Source organism: Sinohyriopsis cumingii, unplaced genomic scaffold (genome assembly GCF_028554795.1).
Source record: "Sinohyriopsis cumingii isolate HCF-2022 unplaced genomic scaffold, ASM2855479v2 utg001944l, whole genome shotgun sequence".
Taxonomy (NCBI): Eukaryota; Metazoa; Mollusca; class Bivalvia; order Unionida; family Unionidae; genus Sinohyriopsis; species Sinohyriopsis cumingii.
In genome coordinates this window covers 750,808-778,391 of record NW_028316088.1, presented here as the reverse complement: position 1 = coordinate 778,391, position 27,584 = coordinate 750,808, and the positions used below count along the sequence as shown (strand labels likewise).

The 27,584-nt window shown below is 37.6% G+C and overlaps 1 protein-coding gene across 3 annotated transcripts in view; it reads left to right on the top strand.

Moving 5' to 3' along the window:
* Window positions 1-289: 289 nt before the first annotated feature.
* LOC149771339 (uncharacterized) overlaps window positions 290-27,584 on the top strand; it is a 38,560-nt gene continuing 11,265 nt past the window's right edge. Inside the window, exons 1-4 of one of the 3 annotated variants that reach the window (XM_089948619.1) lie at window positions 290-399; window positions 13,153-13,322; window positions 19,606-19,702; window positions 22,478-23,200. In XM_089948619.1, coding sequence (XP_089804745.1) covers window positions 22,507-23,200 — 694 coding nt within the window. In that variant the 5' untranslated portion in view covers window positions 290-399; window positions 13,153-13,322; window positions 19,606-19,702; window positions 22,478-22,506. Of the gene's footprint in view, window positions 400-6,236; window positions 6,374-13,152; window positions 13,323-19,605; window positions 19,703-22,477; window positions 23,201-27,584 lie in introns of those variants that run through there. The other 2 variants (XM_089948620.1, XM_089948618.1) reach the window with 2 other exon arrangements.

The following is a 27,584-nucleotide window of genomic DNA, read 5'->3' as shown; positions in this document are numbered from 1 at the left end:
ACATTTCTCCCCTAGCCGTCTATACGTATGAATTGAGACATTCACGCGCGCACACACACACGCACGCACACACATACGCACACACGCATACACTGTGTGTTACATCGGAGTTGTTTGTTATGAAATAAAGACTGCATTCAACGCAATCAAAAAGTTTTTATATACGTGTATTTTTATACCTTCTCTACCCTAATTCATTATTGTGTAACGGATATTTTTAATGCGGTATGCATAAATCCGCGCTCATGGTGGACTACTTCATAATCCGCGGTTTTATCTCCGATCATACATTAAATTAAGTACTGTACCAGTTTTCTGCTCGACTCGAATTCAGATGAGTTACCTAATTAGCATATGCAGTGCATACGATCTGATGTTACTATCTCGGGAGACAACAAGGTAACTTGCTTTTAAATATTTGTTATCCGTCCTTGCATTATCTTACTTAGCCAAATATAATCCCTGTTATGTAAACTGTAGCGTTGTGTTTATTTCCAGGCAAAATCGATCATACTCGGTCTAGCTTGTCTAAAACGAAAGCAGACTATTTCCGAGAAAGAGTGATATATGAATGCCCTTTTATACAGTTATCTGTTTCTTTTCTTTCAATAGCGACTAAAGCAAGCTCATTTATTTGAAGAACATGTTTGATAAAAGGTACAATGAATCGATGAAATAGCGCTTTTTCCAGACAGTCACATGGCTCAGTTCGACTGTTCCGTTTTGGGGTCAGCAAATATATGGTAAGCCATTGGAGCTATGACATGGAACAACTTCGCGATCTTGAAATTGAACTAAACGGACTCGACAAAGAGCTAGTCACAAAATACTTTTCAATCGCATGATCTGTGCAATACGCGTAATCGAGCTCTCATTCACCGCAAACAAATTGTTCATTATTCGATATCGAAACAGCCATTATTCGTAAACCAGCTAAACAGCAGGGCATTATACTCGTAACATAAAATGATTGTGTTCTCGAAATTCGTGTATGTGATCTCCACAATGTGTGTCAGAAAAGTATATTAAACCACGTGATCTCTCCTACCCAACCGCCTCTCGATTTTTGTTTTTTTAAAAAAATGAGGAATCGCAATCCACGTTTTCGAGTATTCTGTGCGCTCTCTTGAGAATACGAATTGGAAAAGTTCCTCGTACTCATATGGCATCAAATAGACCAATTTGAGCACTACAAATCCCAGCATTTGTCCTTCTTTGATTGCACTTTTTATTGAGCTTCGATGTACCACTGCGGTATCTTATGTTACGTGTTTAGACTCGAATAAACATCAACAAAAGAAAGAGTTAAAACAACTCGCTTGGAAAAAATTTAACAAATAGTTTATTTCCCTGGAAAAACACTGTAAAAATGAAAAAATAAGAAGATACGGTTTTGAGAATCATATCCAAAAATAATCTAAGAATAATCCACAAATTAAATTTAAGAAGTCCTAGTAATGAAATGTTCTAATGAATTCAAGTTCGAGTCCTGACAAAAAATCTAAAATGGAAGACGATGACGTATATGGCTGTAGCCTTTATTGTACAGATGTGTCTACAGTTCTTTTTTTTTTCCTTGATCCACAAACAATATTCCGGTGTTTGAATTTCCGAATAAAATTTAAATAAATGTCTTTGTCCAAGAATTATGTATGAGCACTCAAATATTCCCAGGAATTTTGTTTAGTCTTTTTAGAATCCAAATAATGTGAATAAAAATTAAAATACAACTCCAAACTGGTCGCAAACACACTTCCCAGTGTAAAAGCCCAACAAATTAATATCTCTATAGACATCGGTATAAAACCTGAATACTGCGAATTTCGGAAAACCATGAATTGCGAAATAGAGGCTGTTTACATTTAAAATCACGTACTCCCAGTATGACCTTGACAAAGACCAATCATTTTACTCCGAGAATAAAATACAAATGAAAAGTTGTTTATTTGTCTCAGTGATTTCTGAATCAAGGTCGGGTACTAAATCAAAATGGAAACAAAGTTTCTGTTATTAGGTATTTATGAAAAGATTCAAGTCATTCATGAATTTTCTTGAAAATATCAAATTCCTAGTAAACAAAGTTACATTACATTGACATGATACGAAATTAAATATGTAAAAAAATTAAAACTTGCAAACCGACAATTAAATTAAATCAAATATAAATTAAATCAAATATACATAACATGTGGCCTAATGGCTAGTGCGCTCGCCTCGAAATCTGGAGGTCGCGGGTTCAAACCCCGGTCGAGGAATACCAACGACTTATAAAAATTGTACTTACAACGGCCTATCTAGCCGTTCAGCATTAAGAGGTTAGTGTTAGGACTGGTCGGCCTGGTGTCAGGATAATGTGACTGGATGGAACATCATGTCGAAATTCGTGTATGTGATCTCCACAAAGTGTCAGAAAAGTATATTAAACCACGTGATCTCTCCTACCCAACCGCCTCTCGATTTTAGTTTTAAATCGCTATAAACTGCCACACGGCAGACATCGTAGCGATAAGACTGAAATTTTGTTAAAGCTATTTTTAAAAAATCCAAATTACAGACACACACACACACACACACACGCACACACCTTCTATGTAAAGTAATCACCAACAGATATACTCAAGAAAGCAAGCACTTGTTAATACTAACAAAGTTCATTTGATATTTCTTTTTCTTGTTTTTACACACCCTTAAACGCACATACATTATTGTAAACATAGTATTTTTTGTTTTATTCATACCAGGAAACTTGAGGGGAAAATGTTATAACAAAAAAGTACCCAATCAAACAATGCTCTCTCCACATCGCATAATAAAAACGAATCTCTCTCTCTCTCTCTCTCTCTCTCTCTCTCTCTCTTGAATTAGAGCTTTCAAAATACAAATCGCCGCTACGTCGAACATGCGCTCTGAGGAGACACGTGATTTTAATGACATTTGTCATTGCCTCTGGAGATTTTATATTAATCTCAAGAAGGAGCATTGAGCGTGGAGAACGCGAAATGTTTTCACGTTGGCTTGCCAGATGGCTCGATTACACAAATGAAGTTACGCTCATAAAATTGAAAATTATCTTGTGATTGGCTCTCTCAAATTCATCTAATAGAGTTTGCAAAACGTTTGCACCTTATAACCCAGGTGGTGTCCCGTATACCTTTATATTTCATTTACTTGTAACAGAAGAACAGGTGGCGCTTACACCATTGAATGAACAGGTATCGAATAGCTAGAGTCAACCATACAGGTAAACGTCAGAAGTTCGTTTTTTTTTTTGTTTTTTTTTTTCTTTCTTCAAGCTAGCAAGTATTCATTTGTTGACAAGCACCATACCTACACAATTGCATGCTTTAACACGTTTGTATTGTAGTTTTGCATTTTGCTAACACAGGTATGATATGCACATTAGGAGTTTTGCATGGGGTTTCGGCAAAATATCAGGAGGCCTCCCACCTCTGCCTGAGTGGGTTGGTGTCTCGGGCTCGATCACTGTGGGTATGTAGAAAAGCTTGCCAGTAACTTCCCGTGAGTTGGTGGTTCTTACCGGGATTTTCCAGGGTTCTTTCTCCACAAATTATACTGGCCGCGATGTATAGCCGGTCTTTTTGTGCTGAAAAAAAAAAAAAAAACAACGTTAAAACCACAAAAATAATACACACAGAACATCAACAACAAGATCAGTGTGTTTTATAAATTTGCTACTACTACCACTACTTCTACTTATACTACTACTACCACTGGAGCCCCGAGTGACCGAGTGGTCTAAAGCGATCACCGTTACGGATTAATGCCGTCTTACCTGTGTCTGCGTTTGTTCGAGTCTCGGGCTCGGCCATTGTGAGTATCTGAGAAAGCTTGCCGGTAGCTTCTCGTGGGTCGGTGGTTCCTTCCGGGGTTTTCCAAGGGTTTTCCTCCACCATTTATACTGGCAGTCATGTATAATTTATCTTGTATTGTATTGTGTTTCAATACACTTAAGAGCTACTGGTAATTCACGAATAATTTTGTCCACAGACTGACACAATATGGAGTATTATGTGGCGAACAATAAATTTCATTGACATTTATGAAAATTCCATTTAGTGGCAATGAGAAGTGGATTTTGTACAGAACATTGAGAAATTGAATATGAGCTGTTTTTGTGTACATGTTTTTTGCAAACAGAATGCAATTTTGTCAGTGCGGATGGATATGGACAATATCACCTAATAAAGCGTATGGCAGCCTGTGTTGGCTATGTGCAGCATTTTATGAGGAATACAATGAATCAATTGTGCATGTAGTTTGGTGAATTTAATAATGCAACAATTTTCAGTCTCCAAAATTATGATGATCCCCAACACTGAGGGTCTGGACTATTTTATATTCTCTGCTCATAAGTCTTTCTTTTCATGCCTTACATCTATCTATCAGCTTAAATCTTCTGGACCACAGCTGGTAATTTAGTTTTCCAGTAGATAATTACTGAGTTCCGAGTTCAAATCTCTAATAAATTTTCTTGTAACGGGATCAAGGCAAAACGTACCAAATGTATACGTGTTGTGCAATATTTTCCTTTTATGTTTCTTTCGTGAACGAAAGTAATTTGAAACCAATCTCCAAGACAAAGTGAATATGCTTGATTAATGCCATCTTACAGTATATTAACTGACTCTGAAACACGTAGGAAAAGTTAAAGTGGCCTGTAATGTGAGGATGTGTAATATGTACTATTTTGTTAGAAGTACACGAAAAGAGTTGTACGAAATAAGAGAGTTCAGGATTGTTCATCGTCAGCCATCAACACAAACGCGCGCACACACACACACACACACACACACACGCACGCACATGACAAAGTGCAACAAACATTGTGCACTGTCGTCACCTTTACAACGTGAGACTCGCACTTTAAGACACAATAGGTAAGTAATTTACACGACCACTTTCAGTATATGTATACAGTTAATGACCGACCGCTCCGGTGGCCTAGTGTTAGAGCGTTCACCACGGACGCGGGTTCGAATCCTGGCCGAGTCATACCAAGGATTTGTAAAATGATACTAGCAGCTGCCTCGCTAGGCGCACCGCATTAGGAGGTTAGTGTTAAGACTGGTTGGCCTGGTGTCAGAATAATGTGACTGGGTGGGACATGATGCAGGTAATGGGTGTGTCTCCTACTCTAATCAAGGACATTAGGTGATCTGATTTAGCTTTCCTTCGAAAAAGTTATTACAGTATAAGCTGAAATAACATGACGCCGTGACTCCTATTTTAATAAAGCAGATTTGTTTACAATAGCCATTGTTATCGCATGATATTATAACTCATATTGCAATGATTATTACAGGTTCCTAGTTTATTAGAATAAATCAGAAAGTTTATACATACATGCATTTGTATTCACTTATGTTACGTGTTTAGGCTCTAATAAAGAGTAACAAAGAAAAAGTGAAAACATCAAGCTTTGTAAAATTTAACAAATAATTTATTTCCCTAGAAAATAAAACAATGTTAAAATGAAGAAAGATCTTAATTTAAATAAATGTCTTTGTCCAAGAATTATGTATGAGCACTCATATATTTCCAAGAAAACGAATTCATCTTTTAAAATCCAAATAATTTGAATAAAAATTAAAATGTAACTCCAAACTGGTCACAAACAAACACTTTTCTGTGTCCAAGGTAATAGCCCAAACTGAAAAATATGTCTCTAAACATCGCTATTAGATCTAACTATTGCAAAGCTTCGGAAAACCCAGAATTGCGAAATAGAGGCTGTTTACATATCTAAAATCACGTATAATAAAAGCCAAACATTTTACTCCGAGAATAAAATAAAAATAGAAAGTTGTTTACTTGTCTCAGTGATTTCTGATTCATGGTTGGGAACTAAGTCAAAAAATAGAAACAGTGTTTCTATTATTAGGTGTTTATGAAAAGAGGTCAAACTGAATTTTCTGAAAAAATGCCAAATCAAGTAAACAAGATTGCATTTCTTTGACATGTAATGAAATTTGAAGAAAAAAATACAACTTGCAAACAGACAATTAAATTAAATCAAATATAAATTAAATCCAATATACATCACAATAAATTCTCTACACTAATTCATCATTGTGTAAGGGATATTTTTTAATTCGGTATGCATAAATCCGCGCACATGTTGTGACTACTTCATAATCTGTGGTTTTATCTCTGATCGTACAAGAAATTATGTCCTAGTCTGGTTCCCTGCTACATATGCTCCCTGCGTTGCACTCGTATAGCGGAGTTCAACGCGGGGAGCATACGAAGCAGGGAACCAGACCAGTTTTTTGCTTGACTCGAATGCAGAGGAATTATCTAATTAGCACACGCAGTGCACAAATCGGACGTTACTCTCTCGAGAGACAACAAGGTAACTTGCTTTTAAATATCCATTTTCCGTCCTTGCATTATGTTTCTTCGCCATATAGAATCCCTGTTCTGTCAATTGCATCGTTGTGTTTACTTCCAGGCAAAATCGATCGTATACATTCTAGCTTGTCTAAAACGAAAGCAGACAATTTCCGAGAAGGAGAGATCTACGAATGTGGTTTTATAAAGTTATACTGGTCAGTTTCTTGTTTTTAAAATTAGCGATTAGCAATAAAGCAAGCTCGTGTATTTGAAGAATTTCTTCGATCAGAACATGTTTTACAAAAGGACCTGGATTCAATCACATTGCGCTTTCCAGACAGTCACATGACACATTCAGACTGTTCCGTATTGGGGTCGGTAAATCTATGGCAAACCATCGACGCTATGACACGGAAAAACTTCGCGATCTGGAAGTTGGACTAAACAAACTTGACAAACAGCTAGTGACAAAATACTTAGCAATCGAATGATCTATATAATACGCGTAATCGAGCTCATGTTGAGCGCACAGTAATTGTTCATTAATCGATATCGAAACAGTATTTATTCATTTAACATTTTTATACTTTGATTCCAATCTTTATTGAGCTTTGATATACCACTGCGATGGCCTATTGGTTAGAGCTTCCACCTCGGAATCGGGAGGTTGCGGGTTCAAACACCGGCCGAGTCATACCAAAGACTTATAAAAATGGTACTAACAGCTGCCTCGCTAGGCGCTCAGCATTAAGAGGTTAGTGCAAGAACTGATGGGGCTGGTGTCTGAATAGTGTGACTGGGTGGGTCATCATGCTACATGTATGTGGCATGATGCCTCTGTGCTAGACATCACAATATTCTGCCACACTGAATATGGCGTACCGATAAGACTGACAAACTGTTAAAGCTACGTTAAAAATCCAAATCTCTCTCTCTCTCTCTCTCTCTCTCTCTCTCTCTCTCTCTCTCTCTCTCTCTCTCTCTCTCTCTCTCTCACACACACACACACACACACACATATATACATCTTTAATGATTATAACGATGGTTGTGATTGCCTCTGGAGATTATGTTTTAACTTCTTGAGCGAGCATTTGAGCGTTGATAACGTCAGATGGTTTCAGATTGGCTTGACGATAGTTCAGTTACGCAAATGAAGTTTCGATTAAAGCGTTTTAGAGCATTTTATTGCGGGTAATGGAGGGTTCAGTAACTCTCATGGGACGTGAAAATTATCTTGTGATTGGCTCTCTCAAATTCATCTAATAGAGTTTGCAAAAACGTTTGCACCTTATAACCCAGATGGTTCCCCGTATACCTTTAGATCTCGTTTACTTGTAACAGAAGAAAGGTGGCACTTAGGCATTGAACAAACAGGTATCGAATAACTTGAGTCAAACATACAGGTAAACGACAAAAGCTTTTTAATAGTTTTTTTTTATATAATTTTAATGTGAGCAAGCATTCAGCTGTTGACAAGCACCATATCTACACATTTGTATGTTTTGACACGTTTGTAGTGCAGATTTGCACTTGGCTCACACAGCTTCCACATGCATGATATGCATATTAGGAATTGTTACATACTTTTCCCCAAAAACTTATATATAATTATAAATTATAACTTTATTTCTCCAATCTACTTGTTTTAAGATGTGGTGATTTACTTGTAAAATGATTAAAGCATACAAGGTATATACATATTAACATAGATTGCCTTCCGATATCTTTATACATTTCGTATCTTTTAATAATTATAAAGAGAATAACAAACAGGTTATAACAATATTTATGTAGTTGATTGCATATTAATCTTTAGCATGGTTAACAATTATAATTTTAAAGATTTTTGTGATATATATATATATATATATATATATATATATATATATATATATATATATATATATATATATATATATATATATATATATATATATATATTACAAATTACCAATAATGGATTTTTCCATTGAAGTATTGTCCACAAATTGATATAGGTTCCTTTTGACTCAAAAACGGTCAAATTAACTGAGTAATTTACTCAGTTTTATTTTGATAAGTGTTACGTTTCTATGGTGCTAAAGTATGCAACAGAAAAATGCAAAACGAATAAGTTTTAGAAACTTCAGCAAAGAATTAATTTCCCTAGATTACAAAATTAAAATGCTTTATCTCAGTATTTTTCAGTGGCTTTAGACAATATTTATTGTTAAGTAGTATTTCAGAATTTCGAAGACTGGTTGAACTAAAGTCATTACCTTACGGTTGTACGTCATCATTTAAATCGTCACTGTGTGGGACAGGAACGACCAAATTTACTGAACGATTTTCAGAACTATCACGATCAACATACTCATTTAACATAATTACATGACCGGTGGCTGAGTTATTTCTGTTTCCGCCTCCCAGGAGTGTTGATATAATTTAAATCACTTTCTTTTTTAATTTATATGGTTTATAATATCTAACGTGAAGTATTAGCAAGAAAGTCAGAAATTAATCATGAGGTTGAAAGGTTCTTACTGATGCAGTTTTGACCTGCCTTAATTGTTTTTGTGAGTAGACCGATTTTATCTTGAAACTTCACAAAGACATGATCTAAATGATTAGTGTCGAAATTCTCTGTTAAAAGAAGTTTTTCTTGAAACAGTTCGAATGGTCCATTGACAACATGTCTAAAAGATAGCTCATAAGAACTAAAACTGGCCAATTGACAGAGTAAAACATGATCTACATTACTTGGAAACATCATTTTTTATTTCTTTTCAATAAAAGTGATGTAAAATATAGTGGTAAGTCTTGACGAATTCCAGATGACCAGCCAAATGAGTTTCGTGGGCTATATGGGGAAATTCCTGTCTATATGACTTAGGTACCAGTGCAGAATCAGCTTCGCTAATTGCGCTCAGAAACAAACAAATGTTCGCAGATCTTATGTCCTGTTGACAATTGATTGTTGTGTGTTACCCTGATTAGACGTAAGATAATGAGCTGTTAAAAGAGGATCACAATGATCAATATATTTTGATTGATCAGTAACAGGAATACATGTGACCTCATCAAATGTCTGACCAATACATTTGTCAGCTAAAGGAATAGTTTCATATTTTAAATAGGATCAGCCGGTTGATCCAAACAACGATTGCCAGTTACAAGTGGAGTAACCACAATCTTATCTGCAGCTAAGTCATTGCCTAGCAAAAACTGAAAACCCTCAATTGGTAAAGAATTCGAAGAGCCAACAGTCACTGGTTCAGAAACTAAATCTGATGACAAATTAACATTATGGAGAGGAATTCAATACAACCAAAATCTACTCCCGGAACAAGAACAAGATTTTCTCTGACAAAGGCAAAGTAGCTCATAAATAAAATATTCTGAAAATCTCCCGTGTCCCTGAATATTCTAATAGGGATAGGATACATCGAATAACCAATAAGTGATATGAATCACTTCGACATAAACGGTTCATAATTCTCCATGATAGAATCAGACTGGGTTTTGTTTGACCCCACAAATGTATTGTTTCCAATTCATGACCATGACCTTAACGAATAAGAAACTAGAACATTTCGAATTGTTATGTCTTTGTTTCACACTTAAAACAATCAGAAATTACGTGCCCAAATTTGTTGCAGTAAGTACACGCAGGAAAATATAAGGATTACTGATCAGTCTTATCAGACGTTGGATTCTTTTTAGTTGTACCAGATTGAAATTTGTAAGTACTCGACTGAGATTGATTTGGTTTCTTACTAGCCTTTTGCTGAGAGGAAAATGTATTGACAAATGAAACTTTGTGAGGCAAAGATGTTCGTCAGCCTTTCGAGCAACGTTTTCTAAAGTATCTATATTGTGTTCATCAGAGTAAATATTGACGTCACTATAAGCGAAGTTCTTGAGCTCTTCGACTAATACGAGTGGTCAAAGTTTGTCATAATCATTATTAATCGTTTTAGATGTGCACAATCTGTCCAATAGTTGTTCTTTTTCCCGAGCAAACTCGACATGGGTTTGGTTATTTCATTTGTTGCAATTCCGAAACCTCTGTCGATTTGCCTCAGGTACCAACTCATAACCTATCAAGAGACATTCCTTGACCAAACAATAATCGGTACTTCCTTCAACTGACAGTGTAGTATAAACTTCACGAGCTTTGCCAAGACGTATACTCTGTATTAACAAAATCTCTGCCTTTTAAATTCTCTGAATTTTATTTTCAAAATGTGATAAATGTTGATCTCGATCTTTTACCGTAAAAAGGAGGTACTAATCTGACATTTTTGTAACATCAAAAACAAGTTTCGTGAGCTGGGCGGTTTATATTTGCCAGTTCTGGTTCTTTTAATTTTAATTACATTATCATCTGTTCTTTGTGCATTTGCATCTGCATTATCCGCTCTTCCTTTTGTCTTTCTTTTTCTTCCTTTTGCATCTGCAATTTCATTTGCATCGTTCTTTCTTCTTTTTGCAGTTGTAATTTCATCCGCATCTATTTTTCTGAATTTTCTCTCTTTCCTTTTCCTGCATTTGCATATATATTTCCTTGTCCTGCATTTGCATTTTCACTTCCATTTCTCTTTCCTCTTTCTGAATTTCTCCCCCCCCTTCTCTCTCTCTTTCCTCTATTTAAGCTCAAGCTTTCTTAACTTCATTTCATTCTTATATTTTAATTTTAATTGCATAACCCACAAGTTAGATCCAGATTCAGACTTAGTATTCAAACCCTAAGCTCTTTTATCAAAAATATTTTTTCATACCAAAATTGAACCAAAATATATTTTATTTTTTGTTTTAACAATGATGGTTTTACCTCCGAATGAGAATAATGTCTGCAAGTTGGAGAAATGCGTCCTTTTTCAAAGACTCTAACAGTTCCTGGCTAGGATTTAAAATAAAGTTCTCCACTTTGGTTGACATTGTAAGAGCTTGTTGGTTTCACTATATAAAATCAAAAATATTAGGGACTAAGAAAGTTCAGAAATGAAATGAATTTTCAAAATTTTGGCCAGAAACTATGTACAGAAAGAAGCGAAACCAACACGTTTTGTAAAACTTTACAAACAATTTAATTAGTCATAACTGAAAAATGTGAGATGAACTTGCAGTATTATTTAGTAAATCTAATCATTATAAAGGTATGCGAAATTCCTAAATGAATGAAAAATTCCTTATAAATTTCCAAACCGGAAATTTACTAGTCCTCCAAGAACCGTAATGTTGTCAAGATGGCCTTGTCTAGAATTCCTTCGAACAATTTATAACACTTCCAGGGTAATATTTTAATCCAAATAATGAGAACTTTATATTTCCACTGAACAGTCGAAACAAATGGTTTTCATATCGAGTAATGTCTAAGTACAATAGACAACACGTCTACAAGCTTACAACAAGAACACAAGAAATGTGACTGATTCCAAGGTCAGAATGAAACTGATTGCTCAGTTCTCTCTTTTTGTAAAGTGTCTACTGCGACTATATTTCGCAATAGACCCTATGTGACAGAATACGCTACTTATTTTGCGTCATTCCCAATGGGAAATTACTGAATCCGTCTAGAAACGTTGAAGCCTAATCAGCCAACGAGAAATTAAGCCAAATGCGCCGTTAAGTTTTATTATTAAGATTATTATTAATAATTGCCTACACATACGTAAGCATCTATTTATAGATCATGTGTAATACTAGACTTTTAAGATATTCAGGTCACGTATGCAAAATTTGACTAAAGATATTCTGTAGAATATTACATGAATACATAGTAGATAAAAGGTGTTTATATATATATATATATATATATATATATATATATATATATATATATATATATAGTTGTATTTACCACAATCAAGTACGATAATGATAATTAATATCATTTTAGACAATTATTACTCTTCAGCTGCAAACAATATATTTTGGTTCGAAAGAGAGCTGTGCGTAAAACATTGCTTCTGCAAATTTGTTAACTGCGGCAAATGTTCCGCTTGATGCCAATGTAACAATTATACACATTCGTTTCTACACATCTTGCGTGATCCAAATTAGATTACTTGTTTTGCAAATTGACAATCTCGAACAACATTTGATAAACAAAAAAAAATTTGTATCACTATCGACTGTTTTTTTTTAGTTGTAGAACTATAGACACCACAACAAGAAAGGTTAAATATACAAGAATATTCCATCATTCGCAAAACGATGATGTAATTTTTTAAGATAATGGTCCTGTTGCTGATGGAAATTTATAATAGGACTTGTCATTGTGGATGCTAAAGGCTCAACCCAGTAAACAAATATAAGCTGATATAGATTCACGATTAGTATCTCATTTTACAAGAGTATGCTTGTAGCAAATGTGTGTGCAGACAACAGCATAATCCAAATGGGATGTCCCCAGCATGAGGAGTCAGAACAAACACCTCCAAGCAACCTCCAGGACATATATTTTGTTGCATTTCAAGCAGCTGATCAGCAACTAGTGAACAAGAATTATATATGAGTTTTCACAGTGTAAGTTTAAGTGACAAGTTTGAGAATAAATTCGACTCATTATCATGAGATTCTTGCAATGTATTTTGAATCCTAATAATTTAAACGTAAGCTGTGTCTGTATGACGTCTCTCAAAGCGATGAATATACATCAAGATGGTAATCCTTGACGTTCAGCAGCAGATTTGCAAAATCGCTTATTTTTTTCTTTTTTGCCTTTTATACGCAAACGAACCGAATATTTTGCACATCAAACGAAATAAAATCAAAGTAATACAAGCTGAGCAATTAAAATGTATCTTGCAGGTACACCGTTGGAGTTTTAACGGCCGCCGAGATATTGAAAGTTATATCGTGCCGAGGTAATTGGAGTCAAGTGCCGTGACCAAAGACACACCAGGGTAGCCGATCCAAGCTGAGCCGATGATTGGAATATCCCGCATTTCCCAAAGTTGGAACTATTTCCTTTGTTAGAGGTAAGTACATATATCTTGATACGGTTACTTTTAATATTCGCATATTATAATATTACAAAGAATAATAGAACGGACAGTAATTGTTTTTTAAACATCTAAGTTTGTAGCTGTAATCCCAAGGAGGTTAAGGGTCGTTGGTTGCATCATACTCGTGAAATTCGCTAACGTAAATATTGGAAAGGAGACATGAATGATCGCTACTGTTTCATAAATATGAAAAATAAAAGAAAACCCCTAAAAGTTTCAAATGCAATTTTCCAGTGTGAAGGCGTCTACCCGGTACGTTGTCGTAACTTGTTCTTCTTCAGCTGATGCTGTACGGTCAGTATATATGCGCGACTCATAAGAGAGCCCACTTCGTAGCTTTATTAACAAATAACCACTTTAGAGAATCGTTCCGCATAATATATGTTTATGTTAAAGGCTCAACCCGGGTAATTACAGGATATTACATAGATTCTAGTTCGTATTTTGATAAACACGCACATTACGTACAAAGTTAAAAATCCCGTTGAGTGCATCGCTGTTTTTTTCGCTCTGAGTGAATACGATGCATTATGGCAATTTAGCAAGTTTTATTTCTCTCCTCGGAAAATGTCTCGCCTTATTGCGACTTGAGAACTTTGTAGCATTGTATGTTTTCATCTAAAGCATACATGATATGTGAGATTAAGTCATTTGTTTAGGTATGGCTTGGGAAAAGGATAAATACAAAACAATGAGGGGCAGCAGTGCTGCGTGAAATCCGATATTAGTACGTATATACGTCTACTATATTTCGATGAATTCAACCATCAGTGACACTTAATTATTTGTATGTATGACTAGATAATACTAAACTATTCATTCGTGCCTACTTGTTCAGGGTTGTAGAATAGACTCGATGCGTCAGCACAAAATGAGGGAAAGAGACGACCGCGTGGAAGCAACCTGTTTGCTGTTGGTTGTGTCCAGTGTTGTTGAAAAGAGAATCCTGGTAGTTGAGTAGAGGAGAGGCCCATGGTTGTCGCTCCGATACAACAAAATACGCTAGCCTCAACTTCAGCTACACGTGTGGTCAGAAGGGCCTGGTCTGATCAATCGGCTAGTCATGCCAAGCAATATGAATTCTCATACATCTCTTCTAATTATATCTCTTGTATTTCCCTTCATACCAACATTTACCCATTTCGTTTGATCTTAAAACTCTTCTTTGAAATCTTCTTAGAAGGCGGTGGCTTAATGTGTCACTCGGAATATTTTTCACTTGAGCGTACCATCTGAAGTTTCCTCTTGTTGAATGCTTGTGGCGATGTTGAGCACGGGCGATGGGTACAGGAAACCTAGTTAATCCTACCGGAAATCGACCACGATTGCATTCCTACCCTGCAGAAAAAAACGTCAGATTTGAAATTTCCCCGTTTTTTGTCTCGGGAGTCCCTGGACGAGATAAACCCATTGACTAAACCTTTCCCAGTCGTCGTCATTGAGAAGACCATCATTGGATTGGTCGGATTACAAAAGTCAATGAAGACGTTATGATCAACACCTTTGTTGATCGAATGTGGCAAAAACAGTCAGTCGGAAAGCATTCGGAAAATAAAGACGTTCTTCCCACACTTTATGAACTTAGCAAGATGTGTGATTCGTTATCGTGACTTGGCAGGAGTCTCCAACGACAAAATGCTTGAATAAATGAAGAGTCAAGTTGTTACCACTGTCCGTAGAATTAAAATTAAACCAACGGAAACTGCAGGAGACCAACACGATATCCTCGTCGTTAACGTTTGAACAGTACCAAAAAGGTAGTAAAGGTTGGAAATATTACGTGAAGATGCAAAAGACGTCACTTCAAAGTCCTTAATTAGTTCCAAAAGTACCCCCCCCCCCAAAACACCTGTAGAGCAGCCATTAAACAGCATAGAGCAGCACGGAATTTAAAACTTTCAACCCTGGAAGATTTGGAAACTTATCGCATTTATTTCGAACTAAAGTTTGACTCACAATTCAAGACTGCAAGCGCGAAACGTGAGAAATTATGTCTCCACGCTAAATTATCATTTCTCGTTTGTGATATAATGCGCAAAATTAACGGTAGTGGAAACCAGAACTCTTTCCGACATTTAAAAAAGTAAATAATACAAATACAACCTATATGGAACACATTGCATACGTACTTGCTGATATTTTCTGACATTTTACATCTGATAACAGTTTATTAGAATTTCGAAACTCAAAAGTGAAAAAGATATGAGACCTTTAACACTCCTCTCAAATAAATCTAAAAACTACAGCCAACCGTTTTCACTTTCGGAGCTTATTGACGCTTTAAACAATGCACATGATATATCTGTAGGGCCCGATTACATATTGTAGCAGCTTCTAAAACACTGAAATTTATATCTAATTGCTGGTTTGCAAATTTTTAATGACACTTAGAAAACTATTATGTCCTAATGGCCTAGAAAAAGGCGACATCAATTCCAGTCCCCATGCCAAAAAGGATAATAACATTCTATCAATTACCGCCCCGTTGCTTTGATGAGCTGGGTTTTTAAACTTATGAGCGAATGATCAATGCAAGTTGATCTGGACAGTAACTTGTCAGTAACAGATTTTAATATCATTGTGAAGGACATAAATTCAGATGTGGATTTTTCCCTATATGTGATCAACCCAAACAAATGTTTATAAATGAACATGTGCAACAGTGTATAAGCAACACCGGTAATAAGGTAATTGTCAACGGGTTTAAATTTAGAAAATCCAAAAAGAGCTCATATGCACTTCTGTCAACAACGTAAAAAACACGACGAACCTAAATTACACCTGATGGAAAAGGAACACCATTGTTGGAGAGAATATCAACATACCTTGACAATGCAAACATTAATCTTTTAAATATTGAAATGGCTTATGTCTCTGAAATAACACAATGGCTTCGGAATAAAATCCAGGGTCATTTTTCCTCTGCATCAAGAGAACGGTCGGAACTAAGTCTTTTCTGTTTTAATGTTTCCTATCAAGACCTTCTTTTATAATTTGAAATCTGCACAAAGATTTTACTGATGGTTAAAATGATGTTGAAAATAAGGATACACAGCAACACGTCGTTTACCAGATGGCGCATTAAAATTATTTTCGGCTGAGACCAAGGCAGTCTATCTTGCCTTAAACAATATAAAAATCAAAACATTTCGAAATTCAGTTATCTTTTTGAGTCTCTGTTGGTACTTGAGCCATTTCATAACAGGTTGTTGTAAAACCCCATTTTAAGAAATATTCTTATAAAAATACACTGAACTATCTACCTCTCACCATTTCACCCTATAATTGTATGCTGGCTTCCCAGTCATATGGGTATCAAAGCTAATGAAAAAGCGGACCGCGGTGCCAAAGCGGCCCTATCTCTCTCCCTTTCCGATTTTAAAATATGCTATACCATTTTTAAACCTTTTCTTGTCAAGTTTGTATTTATTAAGTGGCAGATATTAATAAATGGCGATGTCCTTAGTAAGCCTCACTTTGTTACGCCTGCTTTACTTTAAGCGAACGGTCCCCATCCTATCTACCAGTCCGCAAGGATATCATGGTTGTTGCGCGTCATAGAATAGGCCAATTTCACAATACTTGATAATAATGATCTCGCACTGTATCGCAAACTCTCGAAGTTCCAAAACGATGCTCTCACTGCTGGGATATTGATATTAAATTCTGACCTTATTTGTAGGCGTAATAATTATATGCTCTATGTATGTATAAAATGTGTTAATCTTTATTTCAAATATCCAGTTAAATCACCCAAAAGTTAAAGCTTAATATTCGGATAACGCAATAAAGCGCAAAAGCCCAGAGGGCTGTGAAAAACATTGTGTACTCAACCTTTATTTCGAAGCATTTAAAAATGTGGTCAGGACAACGGACTAACCGCAGTAAGAGCATCTACTTGGTCAGGTCCTCAAAGTACAGTGGAGTTATTTCACGAAAATGATCGAAATTGAACAGGTTGTTTTCCGAAATGGAATGGCATTATTTCCCTTTTATAACAAACCTTCAAAACATCCCTTTAATTCAACATTTTTAGCATAATTTGCTTGAATTTCATAAAATTATTATTTTGCGGAGAAATATTTAAAATATTGTGACCTGTTATCAAATATATAAGATTGTAAAGACTTTTATTCCGAAATATACAGGACTCGTATGCCAATTTAAATCATAACTGCTTTCTTTATTAAATAAAAAAAGATTATTACTTGACTAATTTAAAAATAAAAAAAACTGCAAGATGTTAACAACTCAAACCTCTTTTCATGTCTTTTTTATAGCAACATTGGGACTATGCAGGCGAAATGGGATATAAATTATACATTTTGTTCGAACTCTATTCGTACATTTTACTCCTTTTTTACATACAAACTGAAGCCAACTTTAATGTAGTTAATTGTTAATGTAGAAAGCATACAGTTCAGTCATATTTATAATAATCTATGTACCAAACTGGAAAAGTGGTATGAGAGATGAAGCATTAACGATTGATATTTTCTGATTTTCGAAATTTAAGTCACACATTCGTTATTTCAAAATCTTCCTAATTGTTATTAGTGTAACTTTGTTTTGTGAAACGAAATTTCGGCATACTAGGCAAAGAAGAAAATAGAATGGCATATACCAGTTGAAGTCGAGAGAACGGGCATATCAATTTGCGAAATCAAGCCAGGCTTTGGTGCAGCTGTAGAGTCAGACGTTTATATTAATGACTATATTTTCTGGTTCTTAGAAATTGTGTCCAATCTTAAGAGCAGAAATGTATATTGAAGAGTAATTTCTGTTTTGAAGGTTAGTATAAATGAATATCTTCTTGTAAATTCTCGCAGATAGTTCGTATTGAATGTATTGTTCGAGTTTCTGAGATGTCACGCAAATAATGTGGGACTGTAACAAATTTTATTACTCCAGAAATGTTTTGCTTGTTTAAACGTAATGATGGAAAAAGAATTTCAGTTAAAAGGGAAGCATAACTATTTCTTTCAAATTTGCGCAACTGTATCCAACGCCGGTCTCCAGTTTCTGGTTGACATAAACAGCCTACAACTGCACTGCTATCCTCGTTTGATTTGTAGCGATTGATATCAGTAAAGCATTGTTTCGAAACGGGTCTATTGGACACACACGGGTAGCTAATTTCTTCATTTTGAAAAGTAAGAACGCATCAGAGAATGTCTTTTGCAATGAATCATTTAGTACCGCTCTGCTGGCTTTGTGGTTAGACGGTCCGCCTTGGATGCGGGAGGTCGTGGGTTCGATGCCAGGTCGAGTCATACCAAAGACTTACAAAAATGGTACTAACAGCTGCCTCGATTGGCGCTCAGCATTTAGAAGTTAGTGTTAGGACTAGTCGGCCTGGTATCATGATAATGTGACTAGGTGGGACATCATGCTGCGTGTCTGCGACATGATACCCCAGTGCTAGGTTTCACTATACACTGCCACACTGCAGACATCGTAGTGATATGACTGAACACTTGTTAAAGCTAACTTAAAATTCCAAATCAAACACACACACACACACACACACTTCTTCAAACTCTTTTTAATTGACTATATCGACCTCCAACCACTAAAAACAAAAATGAGAGAGATTTTAGGCACAATAATTGTATCGCATATATTAGATTTCTCGAAAGAAGCAGTTACTTGTAGCAACTTATTACCTATAACAAATTATAACTTGCAAAATCGTCTGAGTCTATGTACGTGGCCCGCCTTTCATCTATGTACATGACCCGCATTTCATCCATGTACATGACCCGCATTTCATCCATGTACATGACCCGCATTTCATCCATGTACATGGCCCCCATTTCATCCATGTACATGGCCCGTATTTCATCCATGTACATGGCCCCCATTTCATCTATGTACATGACCCGCCTTTCATCTATGTACATGACCCCCATTTCATCCATGTACATGACCCGTATTTCATCCATGTACATGGCCCCCATTTCATCTATGTACATGACCCGCCTTTCATCTATGTACATGACCCCCATTTCATCCATGTACATGGCCCGCTTACATAGTTTAATTTGTGCTTCTAGGTCATGTCCTTTTCATTACTACGTATGTGCTATGAATGCGTTATGTTGCCTCATTGTGTTGATGCGCCGTAAAACCTGAACTCTTCATCATCATCCTGTATACATAAGTACGTCATACGTAGATGAGTATTTACGAAATTAAAGCATCACAAATTCTATTCACCAAGCACAAATATACGAGTCGTTTGTTTCTTACTCAGCCAGACTGTCAAATTCCGTAACTGACTAGAGCACATACCTGTATGGGGTTTCTCACCACAGCTTCCTGACCCCTGACCTCGAAAGGTTTTGTTCAAGGTAATCTCTCTCTCTCTCTCTCTCTCTCTCTCTCGCACACACACACACATTATTTCCTATTTAGTTTCACACACACACAGTATTTCCTATTTAATTTCACACACACACACATACACACACACACACATTATTTCCAATTTAGTTTCTTTATGTTTCTTGATCATGCTTTTAGTTTATCTTGATATTCTTTTGATGATATCTCATTGTAAGTTTATTTTTAATTTTAAATCTTAATATATTTATTGGTCTCGGAATTTAACGAAAACCGATTCCGAGATTCCGTATGAAAACCTAGATTCCGTTGTATGATTTACTTGTCTCCTGCCAGATTATTCAATAAGTAACCAGGCAGAATGATCCATCCTAGACTGTACACGAAATGCAAGGTAAAAAGGGATGGAGTACGCGACGGTTTATAATCAAAATAAACTAATGTTAATTCTGGAATAATTCTTCAAGTATGTTTTATTCTAGTTTATTTTTTATCTGCTGTCTACGTTTGTTACCAAATAGCTGGACATTCGACTATGAGTCTTCTTGATAAAGTGCCGCGTATCAAGTCAAGTCATAGACACACGTGACGTGTATTATATGAGATGTTCTAGTTGCAACCCATGTACGATTCATGGAGTTTATCATCGATTCTGTTCTTGATGAAGTCTTTACGTTGTTATTCATTCGTAGTCTTGTCAAATTAAACATTCGGAATACTTGCCGACAGATTAATGACAATAATCTCCATCCGCTTGCCCAGGCTTCCCAATCAAAGGAATATTTGCAAAACAACGGTAGTAATGATTTTTAATTAAGGCAACTCGGGCGTCCTACCGAGCGCGTATTGTAATTTTGTTGTTTCCATTATTATTATTATTATTACGAGAATACTTGTTTTTGAAACGCATACTCTACATCTACATTCTTTCTACCTTGTGTCGTACTTATTGATGATCTTAATAAATGACATTAAATTCAATCACATACATATACTTTGAATGTTATTACTGCCGTACCACCAATTCCGCATCCCCAACACACACACACACACACACACACACACACACAGACATTAATACCCTGCCTTCGCCATAGTGGACGGGTTATATATATATATATATATATATATATATATATATATATATATATATATATATATATATATATATATATATATATATATATATATAATCCATATAATATGGATTCTTCAATGTCAGTCGTCAGGAAATTAACATATTACAATGTAGGTTTCTGTAACGTAACATCCATCTCTGCAATTAAGCGATATAAACTTATAAATTGCTTGGACATGATTTATTGATAAAGGAACTTTATGTCGTCATTTCTATCCAATGATTTTTTTTTCAAGCTTGGTATTTTCATGGTTATAATAAATTACGATTCGATAACTATAAAGCTATAAGTGAAATTGTAAAATAAATCTTACCCTCCCATTCGTCTCACTTTTACAGTTTTTGTACTTTATAGTAAGTTCAATTAACCCAAAAATACGCCTTTGTCAGAATGAAAGCATACTTTATCAGCAGCTTTGTTGGATTCAATAAAACGTATTCTATGCAGTTGTCTCTACTGGCGATTTTAATAGAGAACCGTATCTCCTAAAGTTAAAAACAAGTACATTGCGGTAGCTATAGACATCCTGTAGATCAGATTTAAACTGATAGCTGGAACTATTTTACTTGCTGCGTTCAATTGTTTTTCAATCTATTTCAACAACCAACAAGCCCAAACCAAAGCTAAATGCGATAAACGGCAACCTGTCTCGCCTTACTGTATAAACTATGGGTAGCTATGAACCTCAGATGCAAGTAACTTAATTATTGTGAAATTGCAATTTTAATAATACCGCCACGTTTCGCCTGAAGAAAGAAAAGTATCGATTCGTATATCTAACATCTTGCAATTAATGATTCAAATTTTTCGGATTAAACACAATAACTCCAGCCTGTATACAGAACAAGTGAATTTATTCTAAACAAACATACACTTGTCACCCTTACTAAGTGTACCAAATCGGCAAAAGCCTCATTAACACGTAACCCTTACTTTATAGATGTCATAAATGGTATAGTGAAGACGGAGATTATTTAACATCACCTATTATACAAATCAATAACATTATGCCCATTTGTCTTCTGCAAAATATGGAGGGAGAGATGGTCCGTTATGACAATAAGTGCGCAAGCTAGTGCAGGGACGTTTGTATGAATTATTTTCATTGACAAATGTGTTTCACCAATATATATCATTAATTACATTACATAACAATACAATATATATATATATATATATATATATATATATATATATATATATATATATATATATATATATATATATATATATATGTGTGTGTGTGTGTGTGTGTGTGTGTGTGTGTGCCTGTGTGTGTGACATAACAAAATATAAAATATTGGAAGGAAGGTGACAGTATCATTTAATTGGCATGTCCGTATAAATTATTTTCATTGTAAAATGTGTTTCACAAATATATGTCAGTAAGTAGATTACATGATATATTACAATGCAATTTATATTTAAGTTTTGTGAGTTATGTGGTATGTGTGAAAGAACAAAATATAAAATATTGGAAGGAAGGTGACACTGTCATACGATTTGTATGCAGGTGGTATCATACGGTTGATATGCAGACAGTAGCTGATTAGTTGCAAATGTTCGTGGGCATACGTTTGTATTATTGTGGTATATCCATATACATACACCTATGATAAACATAATTTTCTCTTTTAAACATAGAACAATCTGTAGGAACCGAAGTTCATTAAATGAACATGGAAGATCTTAAGACTAGTAAATATGTATCAACACCAGAGACTCGGAACTTTGCAAAAGTATGTCGTCTCTTTGTGGATTTGCTGAGAGATGTGCTTTGGGAAGCTTTAACCAAAAGAATCCTTCCCGATGATCTCCCTGAAATCGTGCGCAAGAACAAGTCGACGCTTGAGCTGGCGGGAAGGATGACAGATGACCAGTATAGAAGGATATGCAAACCCGGTGGAATGGATGTCTCATTTGAGGATTTTGACATTTCTTTACTGTACATCTTGCTCAGATATTTGCCAATGAAACCAAAAATACAGGGATCTTTCAGAGATTGGGGATCTGATGATTATCCGGATGAAAAACACATACGAGAGACGGATGATATCGAGAGAATTCGAATAAAGAGGAATCAGCTTTTCGCTCATGCTGTCAAGGCATCTCTATCTAAGAATGAGTTTGAAAAGTTTTGGACTGATATGGAGGCTGTTGTTGAACGATTCGACCATCGTTTGAAAACCGATTTGAAAAGTGAAATGGAAGTCATACTAAAGGATGATAAATTTGAGGAGGAATATATTGAAGACTTCAAAAAGCAAAAGGAATATGACCTGGAAACAAGACAGTTAGCAATGGAAGCGAAAAAGGAGGCAGCCGAAGCAAAGAAAGCTGCATCCAAGGGTTTAGAAAAGATCAAAAGTAAGCTGAATCCTTGCATTTTTATTGTAACCGCTTATGTTTAATATAGTTTTCGAGTAGTCTCGCATACGAATTCAAATCTCTTCTGATTATTATTGCAAAGGATTTATAAATAGCTCCTTGTGAAGTTCTATGTGACCCACTGTTATGCGTTGGGGTGGGATGCTCCAAATATTTATTTGAATTACTGTGGAATTCCCGCCCTGGCTGGTTTTGTAGGAAGTGAAATTTGTGATAGAAAGAGGTAAAGCTCCGAGCCCCCAGTCAGCAATACCGACAATTAAATTATTAAGAACACCAAGGTGAAATTAAAAAAAATAACAATTTAATACAAATTAAACGATATTAATTTCTCAACCAATCTCTTTCCTCTCGACCATGTGACAACCTATTTCATCACGTTATTATAGTGTGAGATGACTTTCCCCTGTACTTTGTTTCTACTCATCTGTGTTACTCCGCCAATTCCTTTCCTCCTTCCGGCGTTCTCCGTACTCCGATTCTTCCTGTCCTCTTCCCCTTTTGTCTCCTTTTCTCCTCCTCCTTCTCTCTCTCTTTGTCCAGCAACTAGGCTTGTTCTCGGCCTACTGCCTTGTTCTATCCTGTGTCTCTGAAACTCGGGACTTGACTACCCGGTAGTTCTGTCCCCAAAAGCTTCCTTTACGAAGCTATCTGTCCTTGAATGTACCAAGGTTTTTCCCGCCAAATCACGAGTGACTCCCGGAGTTATTGCTACAACTTTTCAGGACGATGCTTCACAATGACTAATTCGTTCCCAGCCCAAAATGAATGTTAAATTCTGGTTCGAATTGATGGCCCCACCCTTCCTCAGCTCTGATTGGATATCATTTCTACCCCAGTCGGTGCGACTTAACAGACGAGCCCCAGGCCATCTGTCAAAGCGGGGAGATTTACAACAGCATCGAGGGTCCTATGTTCGAGCACAAAGCTTCTAACATCTACATGTTAGTTTTGACACCTAACGGAGCGGCTCATGTACAAACGCGAATCGCCACGACAGTGCAGGGTCGACATACTCATGGCGCTAACCAATTCCTTTGTTCCTGACTTAAGTAATCGCGGGCAGGCAAACGTGACAACCTCCCCCTCCCCCCCCCCCCCGCTTGAGAATAAAATCGGGATTTTATTCAACAAATTACTTCAAATGCAAATGCGCGTTACTACGCATAATAAAATAACAAAATTATAACGACACTACACGCTGACTACGGACACAAATATACCACAACATACGGTTATCTACAGAGCGATCTATGACATTTCAGCGCTCCTACTAATGAAATCATCGCCTACATTCTCGGTTCCTTTCACGTATCTAATCTGCATCTGGTACTGCTGTAAGAACAGCGACCATCGCATCAAGCGTCCATTCGACAATTTCGCCTGCGTGAGATAGGCGAGAGGTTGGTGGTCAGTTTCCAATATGACCTTGCGCCCGTACAAGTACCGCTCGAACCGTGATATTCCGAACACGATTCCAAGGCATTCCCTCTCCGATACGGAGTAGTTCTTCACGGCAACAGACAATTTCCGACTGCTGTACGAGACAGGAAAAAGCGTACCCTCGTGCTCTTGCAGTAGTACTGCTCCTAGTCCCGTGTCACATGCGTCAGTGCGAAGCACGGAGTCTTTGGACAGGTCTGGAAGACGGACAGCCGCGTCGGATGTAAGCCTATCCTTTAGCGTTCGGAAATCGTGCTCACACGAATCAGTCCAAATAACTTTACTCGGGGCCGGTTTCTTGGCTAGGTCAGACAACGGCCCCGCAATCGCACTGAAATTGGCGACATACCTCCGGTAATACCCGGCCAATCCCAGGAATGATCTTACCTCAGTTTTTGTGGTGGGCTGTGCGGCGTTTCGCAGCTGATCCACCTTTGACTTTTCGGGGGACAGCGTGCCTTGACTAAGGGTGTGTCCCAAATAGTCGAAGGTTCGGAACCCAAGGTGACATTTGGAAGGGCGAGCTGTCAATCCCGCCTGACATAGCCGCTCCAAAACATCAGCTAGCAGAGTGAGGTTTTCACCTCACGTCTCTGTGGCTAGCAAGAGATTATTTATGAAGTTGTGGACACCTCTATCGCGTAAGGGCCCCAACAACTTAATCATCATTCTAGTGAAGATGCTGGGCTCATTCTGGACTCCGAATGGCATGACCAACCATTGGTAGGTCCCATCGAGAGTAGCAAAAGCAAGCTTTGCCCTATCCTCCTTCCTTACCGGAATTTGCCAATAGCCTTTGGACAAATCCAACTTCGAGAAATATTTCGCTTTCGATACAGAAGCGAAAATATGTTCTGGGTCAGGTAGCATTTCGACTTGAAATTGCGTCACCTGATTCAGCTTCCGGTAGTCGACACAAAACCGATGTGTGCCATCCTTCTTCTGCACTAGGAGTACCGGAGAGCTCTTCCCTTACGACCTGTCGTTTCGCGTGGGTCAAGGGGTAGGGTTTCCGCTGGACTGGCCGGTCGTCCACGAGCTTTAACCCGAACTCGACAAGTGACGTTCTCCCGGGTATTTCCGTAAGCACATCGGAATACCCTGGCAGCAACGTCTCTATCTCTTCCCGCTGTACCGTAGTCAACATGGGGTCGCACTCCACGTCCGAGGGGAACTCAGTCCTCGTTAACGGACAGCTCGGAACAGTATTCGCCCCTTCCGGGTCGCCTTCGGTGTCCTCTGCGACAATCGTGACGACCACAAAATCGCTAACGGCCTCCCTTGCCCGGATCGCTTAAGGAGATTGGCATGGTATAGCTTCTCCTTAGTCGGTAGTCGTATCCGATATGTTTGACCTCCGACTTTCCCGGTTATGACGTACGGCCCTCTCCAAGAAACTTGCAACTTGTTGTGTTCTTGGGGTAACAGCAACAACACCTTGTCGCCTACGTCATACTGGCGTGGTTTCGCGAGCTTGTTGTAATACTTTGCTTGATGCGCCTTCGCTCGCTTGAGGTTCTCCTGTGCGAGTGAACAAACTTTCTCCAATTTGTTCCGCAAATCCGCGACGTAACGATAGGCCCGTACTCGTGGGTGAGGCCTGTCCTGGTCTATGGGTGGCATCCTTGCCTGGGGATCCCCCTCCGACCTTCCCGTCGCCCTGATGGTTACGGACAGCCGGCTCTCCCTCACCCACCCGGCGCCACTCAGTGGGTCGGGGTCGGTCCGCACCCCCGAAACCTCCACTCTTCGAGTGAGCCTGCTGATATCTCTCATGCTGAAGATCTCTTCGAGCGTCCGGTGTTCTCTCTCTGCTAGAAAGACTGTCAACTCGCGACGGTAAGTACTCAGGACATGCTCCTTGAGTATGACCTCGCGTAGTCCGTCGTACGATCATTCGACGTCGGCCGTCTTCATTCACTTCTCAAATAACCCTCGAACACGGGTGTGGAATTGAGAGTGGGTTTCCTTTGTCTTTTTCGTCGAATCCTGAAAAAGTTTACGGTACGTTTCGGCGGTCAGCCGATAATGGCAAAGAAGGGCCTTCTTGAGCGCGTCTTAGTCATGAGCATCATCTGCAGCCAAGCTGTGGTAAACTTCCCGAGCTGCACCTTGCAAAAAGGCTAAGACGTTAATCGCCCAGTGCTGCGAGGGAATTTTATGAGCGTCCGCGAGTTTCTCAAATTGCACAAAGAAATCGTCAATGGACTCTTCTTTGTCATTGAACTGCGGCATACTTATCTGTACCATTCGGTGATCGATAAATGGTCGTACGCTCCCTCCAGGAGTCGTACTGGGGTCGTCCCTATCGGTGTCCCTAGCCGCTAACCTTACCTTCTCCATTTCGAGAGTGTGAGCCAGTCTGGCCAGCTCAAACTCTTTCTGTGTTTCTCTGTCCGCTGCTATCTTGGTCAGCTCCAGCTCTCTGGCCGCTGATATCTTGGCCAGCTCTCTGTCCGCTGCTTTTTCTGCCTTCCATTCCTTAATTCTTTCCTCTATAAACGCTGCCAGGCGATCTCCCTTGTATCCGAGATCTTCCGAGCCCATGGCACGGTACTCCTTAATCATCTGTCTTTCTGTAGCCATTTTATGATGATACTAACAGTAAGTGAAACCTTGTCTCGACTCGCTAACAATTGACAGATGTTACCCGTTTCTACCAAATATTTACCTGCAGGCAAACGTGACACTCCTAAAGTCCGATGAGATGGTCATTACTACGTTTCCACACTAATGTATTACCAACAGGCATGTCAGGTTTTAATAATGACAAAAACAACCTACCATATTTGAAAACAGAACCAGTGCGATCGTGTAAGTGCTACATTTTAAACTGGGTACCATTCTCCTACGGTGTAATTCATCTGCATGTAGCAATTTCTGTTTACCGCAATATCTCCGATCCTGGTCAGAGAAACAA